The 9,192-nt window shown below is 42.8% G+C and overlaps 1 protein-coding gene across 1 annotated transcript in view; it reads left to right on the forward strand.

Annotated features, from left to right (window-relative positions):
- RS1 (retinoschisin 1) overlaps positions 1–4,867 on the forward strand; it is a 35,811-nt gene extending 30,944 nt beyond the window's left edge. Inside the window, exon 6 of the mRNA XM_006835682.1 lies at positions 4,661–4,867. Coding sequence (XP_006835745.1) covers positions 4,661–4,867 — 207 coding nt within the window. The remainder of the gene's footprint in view (positions 1–4,660) is intronic.
- The last annotated feature ends 4,325 nt before the right edge of the window (positions 4,868–9,192 follow it).

Consider the following 9,192-nt stretch of genomic DNA (forward strand, 5'->3'; position numbering starts at 1 on the left):
AGAGAGAGAGAGAGAGAGAGAGAGAGAGAGAGAGAGAGAGAGAGAGATGGGGGTGTTTAAAAACAGTTCATGGAAAAATAGGAGTTAAAAGATGATGAAACTTTTTGAAGCCTCATGGTGTGTGTGTGTGTTAAGAAGTGGCCGATGAGTTTGAACCACTGATTTTGCAGTTTAAACCAGCCTGTGGTCCAGTGCTTATCCAACAGTGCCACACCAGGACTTCACGTGTGTGTGTGTGTGTGTATATATATATATATGTATAATATAAATAAACAATTCAGTATTTGTTTAGAAAGGTTCACTATGCTTTTGACTAAATGTATGGACTTCCCGCCTAATTTGGAAATTGAATCAAGTTTAATAGCTTTGTCTGGCTGAGAATAAGAAGGCTCTATAAGGAGCTCTGGTAGCGTAGTGGTTACGAATCGGGCTGCAAGCCACAAGGTCAGCAGTTCGAAACTACCAGTTGCTCAGTGGGAGAAAGATGAGGCTTCTGTAAAGATTTACAGCCTTGGAAACCCTGTACAGGGTCACTATGGGTCAGAACCGACTCGACGGCACATAACAACAATAAAGAGCCCAAGAGCTCTGGTAGCTCAGCATGAACTGAGCTGCTAATCACAGGGTTATCTGTTCAAATCTACCAGTGGTTCCGCGGGAGAAAAATGAGGCTTTCTGATCCCATAAAGATTTACAGCATTGGAAACACTATCCAGGGTCCCTATGAGCTGGAACTGACTCCACAGCACATAACCACCATTCCCACCATAAGGAGCTCAGGAGCCCTGGTGTGGCACTATAAGTATAGGACCACAAGGTCTGAGATTCGAACTCATCAAACTGGGTCGCTATGGGTCAGAACCGACTTGAGGGCACGTAACACAACGGATAAGGATCCCAGGGAGCCCTGGTAGTGTAGTGGGTTATGAGCTGCATTGCTAGTCACAAGGACAGCAAGCTGCTCCGCAGGAGAAAGATGAGGCTTTCTGTTCCCTCTAAAGATTTACAGCCTCAGAAACCCTGTACAGGATCGCTGTGAGTCGGAACTGGCTCCATGACTTGCAACCACCACCACCACCACCACAAAAAGCCCTAGTGGCACTGTAGGGTAGGCACTGGACTGCTAACTACAAGGTCTGTGGTTCAAAACCCATCAGCTGCTGAAAGGGAGAAAGATGAGGTTGTCTGCTCCCATAAAAATGCAGTCTCACAAAACCCTCTTCAGGGTCACTGCTAGTTGGAATCAACTCATTGGCAGTGGGTTTTAGTATAGTCTCTGATGACAACTTGTGCAAGTGTCGAGGAGTTTGAACAACACAGGAAAGAACATCTTGATACCTGGACATCTTGTTTCATTTTTGTTCTTATTAGTTGATTATTTATTTATTTATTTACTTAACTTTTTACTATGATTTGGGTGTATTCACTGGCTTTTAAAAAATAACTAGAATTTTCTTTCAAGTCTTGTCTGTGTTTCGGAAAGCCTCAACAGTTAACAAGAGGTATTCTATTCTGGCACTTGTGCAATCTGGCCAAACCTGTTCCATCCTTCCATCTTCCGCTCTTGACCTGGTTCCAGACTTGAGTGGTCAAAGAGCTTACGGGGCACGGGCTGCTACTGAGAAGAAAGGCAAGATCATGGCTGACAAGGGCCTTCCCGTCCTTTGGACGAATCAGGTCAATGTGGTGACCAGAGTTTTGTAGGAGATAATCCTAGAAGGAAATGAAATGTTCCTGTGTCTTTGGGCAGAGCATTTAAAAAGTGCAAACAATGATTGTTTTCTCTGGAAATAATATATTCAAGCAACCATTACACCTTAGGTACAACAACTGTACCATTTTATGCTACATCCAGAAAAACACTAAGCAAAACCTTTTCTGCTTACTCTGGGCACTGCCCCGCCTTCCAGAGTCTTCTCTGTAGCTTTTATGTCCTTTTTCAAAATGATTCTTCCAATCCTAAAATGTACTTGCCATTTGTATTGATGTAGGGACAAACAGTTACACTCTGGTTCACAACTTCAGAGTCAACTCAAGAGTTTTTAATCCAGCCCAACTTTAGATACCTTTTGAACATAGGAACCTTCCTCTTAAAAATATAACATGGGTCTTCTCAAAGGTTCTTGTCCAAAGACAAAGAATGTTGTTGCTGTTAAGTGCCATTGAGTCTGTTTCGACTCATAGTGACCCTTTACAGGGTTTCCGAGGAGCAGCTGGTGGGTTTGAACTGTCGACCTTGTGGTTCGCAGTCTGATGCTGATCCTAAACCCCGAGTCCAAAGACAAAGAATTGTTGTTGTTAAGTGTTGTTGAGTCAGTTCTGACTCATAGTGACCCTAGGAGTGGCTAGTGAGCTTGAATCACCGACCTTGCAGTTTAAACTGGCTTGCAGTTCAACGCATTAACCCACAGCACCACACCAATAGAAGTACACAATGGGTATTGAGTCCAGAGGTGTTTTCTACCAATGCCACCCCATAGAACTTTCTGGAATGATGGAAATGTCCTTCTCTGCACTGCCCAATATGACAGCCACTAGTCACATGTGACTCCTCAGCACTTGAAATGTGGCTAGTGTGATTTGGGGAAGGGAGTACCTGAACTGTTATTTCCTTTTATTTCAATTTAAATAGCTGCACGTGGTTAGTGGCTACCTCACTAGAAGGTGCAGTTCTAGATATTGCCATAGAAGAATGCAGAAATGCTCCAAGCATGTAGGTGCTGACACTCATTCCAGGTCAGATTTGGGGAACATTTGCAAATTCCTTGGAGGAGCCCTGGTGGCAAAGCAGCTAAGTGCTCGGGGTGGGGGGTGGGGGGCGAGGAGGGGGAAAACTGAAAGTTCTGTGGTTCCAACCCATCCATCAGCCGCTCTGTGGAAGAAAGATGCGGCAGTCAGATGTGGGAAGGCAAATGAGAGCACATCCACAAACATATACTCATACAAGTCTGCTGCTGTTGTGGTTGTCAAGTACCACTGAGTCAGTTCTGGCTCATAGCGGCCCTGTATAGGGCTTTTGAGAAGCTGCTGGTGGGATTGAACTGCTGACCTTGTGGTTTTCAGTCCAGTGCTGATACTACAGTGTCACACCAGGAGTCCTCATGGCAGAAGATATTTCAACATATGTATTTGTATGTACTATATATATATTCATGGATATAGCAGAGCATACAGGGGGCAAAGTTCTCACTTCTTAGCACCTTGAGGGAATGAGTCAATGAGCTTAGGAGCTTAAGACCACAGTCTCAGAGGACGTATGTAGGTCAACTGGCATAACATAGCCCACAAAGAGGGGAGTGCAGTGGCTCTAGAGGGATAAGTACTGGACTTCGAACCACAAGATCAGCGGTTCAAGCCCATCAGCCACTACCTAGAAGAAAGATGAGACTCTCTGTGCCTGCAAAGATTTACAGCTTCAGAAACCCTATACAGGGTCCCTATGAGTCAGAATCAACTCAACAGCACTTAACAAAACAAATTACAATGTCCATAGATAAAATGGTTTACATTCTATTTTGGTGACAAGCTACCAGGGTTATAAAAGCTTGTGAGCTTTTAGTTGCATCAAAGATGCACCTGGCAGCACAGTGGCTCTGTAGGATAAGCACTGGACTGCAAACCATAAAGTTGGCAGTTTGAGCCCACCAGCTGCTCCACAGGAGATAGAGAAGGCTTTCTGCTCCTGCAAAGATTTATAGCCTCAGAAACCCTAAACAGTGTCATTGTGAGTTGGAACTGACTCAACAGCACTTACCAACAACAAGATGCAACTACTGGTCTCTCTCCACCTGAAGCAAAGAATAAAGAAAATCAAAAACTCAAAGTAACACCTGGTTCAAAGGACTGATGGACTAATGGACCATGAGAACCACAGCCCGTAATATCCTGAGATAAGAACTAGACCACTCTGATCAGGACAGAGACCACTTTGATCAGGACAGAGAACGAGAAAAAAGTAAAATCATAAAAAGACCACACTTACTGGTGGAAGCCACAACACTGTGGCCCTTAGATAGCCAGCAATTCTGGAACAGAGCCCACTTTCAGACATCAACTTTTAGTTAAATAATAGGCCTACAAAGTGAATAATAACAGCTGTGAGCAATGTGTTCCTTGGAACAATCAACCACAGGAAACCAAAAAGGTAGTATTTGCCCCACACCCAAGCTCAGAAAGCAAGAAGGGGCAGGGAAGAGGGATGGATGGAAATGAAGACCACACAGAGAAAGGGGGAAGAGTATGGCTACATTGTGGGCAGTGCAACTAATGTCATGGAACCAAGTGTGTACAGAGTCCTCGTGTGGTGCTGCAGGCTAATGAGCTGGACTGCAAGGCCAGTTAGAACCTCAAGGTTGGCAGTTCAAGCTCACCAGACACTCCTCAGAGACCTGACTCGACGGCACTTAACAACAAACCACAATACTGTTTTTTGTTTTTGTTTTTTAAAAAAGATGACAACCTTGTAAACCCTATGGGTCAGTTCTGCTTTGCCCTATAGGGCGACTATGGGTTAGAGTTCACTGGACAACAATTTCTAGGGCTTTCACTACTTTCTGTGACCTTATGTAGCATTAAGAGTTGAGGCCAGCTGCAGACAGGGCTCATTCTTCTTTTTCCCTCTGCCAATGTGGTGGTAACAGTACTCTCCTCCTTTATTTAGGTCTTCTATGGAAATTCAGACCGCACTGCCACAGTACAGAACCTGTTGCGGCCTCCCATCATTTCCCGCTTCATCCGACTGATCCCACTGGGTTGGCATGTCCGTGCCGCCATCCGGATGGAGCTGTTGGAGTGTGCTAGCAAGTGTGCCCAATGCTTGCCTCAGCTCAGCACCTGCCAAAGGGTGGCAGGTATGGGGCCGGCCTAGGGAGAATACCTTGGCATATCACTGTAATGAACAGGATTGTATTTTACAACCACTCTTAAAAGCAGAGCTGTAGGGAATATTTTGGTGTTTTGTTTTTTTTAAAGACAGTTTCCAAGTTCAATGAACGGCAAAGAGAAATGGATTTATTTCCCACTCAGGGCCAAAGAAAATGAGAACAAAGAAAATGTCCCTACAATCAATTTTCTTACAAAAGCCTAAGTAGCAGGGGCAACTGGCTGCTCTTGGTAGTCCCAGGGGAACATAAAGCAGTCTGGAGAACTGGAAAATTCTTATGCTTTGCCCACATTCAGAACAGAAAAGAGTTTCATTAAGTTTCACTTTGAATGCAAAAGGGGAGCAAGCATGCTGTTATTTTCAAGTTCAATTTTCACTTGATCTGGTGTTAAGTGTACTTTAGAGCCCCAGGAAGTCAGAGTTCAAGGTTTCAAAGGTGATGAGGGTAGAGATGCAGGTGGATGGACAGGAGCCCATGCCACATCTCACAACTGTTCCAGTTTCCTGAGTCTATCGACGACCCAACAAGCTAGGCAGGAGAGCCTCCAGTTTCTCCTGGAAGGTGACTTTGGTCTTCAGCCCCAGGCATCCATCCAGGCATTGGGAAGGGTCCACAGCTCTCTTCATATGTAACGCCATTCTGCAGATTCTCCAGGTCTGTGGTCACCATTCATGTGAGAGTCGCCAACTTTCTCAGTAGTTAGGAAATGGATCTTTTCTGATCCCTGACCAGAACATACCAGAATTTTCCATTACTTAGGGCTACCATTTTTCAACAAGCTTAACTCGTTTTGAAAACAGCCCGGGAGCCATCAAAGTCTGTATGGGGGAGGTCCACCTGCTTTGCACGAGGTCTACCTCATACAAAAAGAGGATGCGGTTACTCCCCTGGAGTGCCCAGCCCTCCTGCTTCTGCTCCTTGGCCTTTGCAACATACAAATGTGCCTGCTCTTGAGACTTAAAATCTCCTGCAGAAGGAATGGGCCTAGCCAGGGGGAGCCCAATATGCAGGGAGCTGGGGAAAAGACAGTTTAAGACCAGTCTATTTTGGTCATTTCTAGCTTAGCCTGGGAGGCCTGGTGTGGCGCTGTGGGTTAATGTGCTGGATAGCAAAGCCAGCTTGAACTGCAAGGTCGGCAGTTCAAGCTCACCAGCCACTCCTTGGAAACCCTACACAGGGTCGCTATGGGTCGGAACCAATTAAAGGGGTGGGCAAGCGATACAGACTAGAAGCTGCAAGGAGATGGGAGCAGAGGCATTGGACCCTTCATAGGAGACTGGGGAATCCAAAGACAGTCCTGACCTGACTATAGTGTGACCTTTGCTAATGACTCATTTCTCTGAGATACTTGTGTTTTCCAATGCCAAGTCACACTAACATGATCTTGGACATTCCACTCACCTCCAACTTCCACAGTTCCTCCCTAGTGGTTTTGGGCTCATAGCAGCTTTATATTCAATTTAGCATCTTTCTCATCCCATGCAGTACACTTGAATCTGAAAAAAAAAGCTTTCCCTGCTGAAGAGCTTCACTCTTCTTTCAATAGAAACAAATCACTGCAGGGTGGGGAACAATTCCATCTCTGGCCTTAGGACACATGGACAAATCCATTTATTTGATAGAATACCTGAACAGAGACCCCTATTTGGCAAGTTGAATTACACTTTGATCATGACACGCGTTATCAGAAAAAAACAGCAGCAGCCTTTTGCAACTGGCACATGAGACACAGGACAAAAGAGTCCAGGAAAAGGTGAGAATAAAACAGCGTGAGGAAAGGGAAAGGCTCGCCAAATAATTGTTGAGGTTGGAAATGTTTTGTAACAGGTTTATTGAGATAAAATCCACATACTATACAATTCACCCATTTAAAGTGTACAAAAGTCAATAGCTTTTAGTATATTCACAGAATTATGTAACTATCACTACGATCAATTTTCGAACATTTTCATCATCTCAAGAAGAAACTCCATATCCATTAGCAATCACTCCCCACCTGTCCACTTACCCAGCCCCTGGCAACTACCAATCTACTTCTGTCTCCATAGATTTGCCTCTCCTGGACATTCATATAATTGGAATCATAGAATCTACGGTCTTTTGTGTCTGGCTTCCTTCATTTAGCATAATACTTTCAAAGTTCTTCCCTGTTGTAGCATGGATCAGAAATTCATTCCTTTTTATGACTGAATGATACACATACTCCTCATTTATCCATTATCTTGTTATTTGACATCTCACATTTATGACAATAGTAAAATTTACTATCCATTTTGTGCAATAACAATGTATGTGTCTGGAAATAATGACAGCAGAGGTGCGAGGCGAGTGTAAAGCTGGCTGTGATGGTGATGAGTCCACTTGGCTGGGCCATGATTCTCAGTGGTTTGGCAGTTATGTAATCTGATGGTTGTGTACTGATGTACCCAGCCTCCATTTGATGATTCCATGTGGTCATTTTTCATTTTCCCACAACATCGATTTTCTTATAACACCATAACCTTTGGAACCTAACCATGTTGATAAATGAGGAGTGGGTATATTCCATTGTATGTATACATCAGATTTTTATCTATCCATTCATTAGATGATGGGCAGTTGGATAGCTTCCACTTTTTGGCTATTATAAACAAGTTTGTACATGGTTTTAAGTGGACATATGTTTTCATTTCTCTTGGGTATATCTAGATGTGGAATTACTGGGTCATACCAGTGTGCCGCTGTGGGTTGATGTGCGGGACATCAAGGTTGGTTTGAACTGCAAGGTCAGTAGTTCAAGCTCACCAGCCGCACTTTGAAAACTCTTTACAGGGTCGCTATGAGTTGGAACCGACTAGACAGCATCTTCTTTTCATGTACTGATTTGGCCACTTATATATTTTCTTTCGATAAATGTCTACTCAGATCCCTTTTCAATTTTAAAATTACTAGATTGTAAGAGTTCTTTACATATCCTGAGTGTAAGTCTTTTATCAGATATTTGATTTGCAGATAATCTCTCCCATTTGTCAGCTGTCCTTTCACATTCTTGGAGTTCTTAGATGCACAAAAAGCTCTCTATTTTGACGACGTCCAATTTATCTTTTTTTCCTTTGGTTGCTTGAGCTTTTGGTATCATATCTAAGCATCAAAGATCATGAAGAATTACTCCTATGCTTTCTTCTAAGAGTTTTTATAGTTTTAGCTCTTAACATTTAGTTCTTTGATTCATTTTGAGTTCATTTTTTAATATGGCATGAGGTCCAACTTCATTCTTTTGTGCGTGGATTTCCTGTTATCCTAGCTCTATTTGTTGAAAAGACTCGTCTTTACACTCTTGTCAAAAGTCAGTTGGTTGTAAACGTGAAGGCTTATTACTAGATTCCCAATTCTAGTCTATGTCTATCCTTATACCAGTACAATCAACACCATCTGGATGATTGTAGCTTTGTAGTAAGTTCTGAAACTGGGAAGTGTGAGCCTCTCCAACTTTGTTCTTTTTCAAGATGCTTTGGTTATTCTGAGTCCTTTGAACTTCCATAGAAATTTTAGGATCAACTTGTCCATTTCTACAAAGAAGCCAGCTGAGATTCACATTGGAAATAGCTGATTTTTCAGAATTTAATAAACAATGAGGTACTGAAATACTGTAAAACATTTTCTTCAGATAATGTGCCCAGGATAGTACATGAATTATTTAACTTCATTTAATTCACATATATATGAATTTTTTTAAAATTCCAATTAAAAAAAATACATAATCTAGCAAAAATTCACTCTCTCTTGCCTTGTGCTATCATGTTACTTTCATTTTTAGAAATGCTAGAGTGTATGTAGTTTACATTTGCAAGTGATTTTTAAGCAATTAAATATTCAGAAAAAAAAAGTAGCATTAAGTATTGCCAATATGAACAAAACAATGGGAGCCGATGCCGGTATCCAGTGTGGGTGGAGGTTACTTGGAACAAGTAAAGGTATTTATTTCAAAAGGGAGGTACTGTTAGGAATCCAGTTTTAAAGCCTAGAAGACTAAACCCCTGAACTGAGCCTTTGAATAGATGCTGACAAAGGCCCATCATTTTGTCCACTTAGAGTGTGGTTGCTGGACAAATGCACAGTAGTAGGGACTGCTGCTTCACCTGGGATCTCAGGTGCAGCTCTAGAATGGGCCATTGTTAACCCTGACAACATTACAGGGTTGATATGAAGAGGAAATTAATAAATACACCTAAAATGCTTACAGCCATTCAATGAGCTCCCTGGAATTGGCAGTCCAGATTCAGTGACATTCATTTTCAACTTCATGGGGATCCCAACTGGGGCACAAATA

The sequence above is a fragment of the Chrysochloris asiatica genome, unplaced genomic scaffold (genome assembly GCF_000296735.1).
Source record: "Chrysochloris asiatica unplaced genomic scaffold, ChrAsi1.0 scaffold00018, whole genome shotgun sequence".
Lineage (NCBI taxonomy): Eukaryota > Metazoa > Chordata > Mammalia > Afrosoricida > Chrysochloridae > Chrysochloris > Chrysochloris asiatica.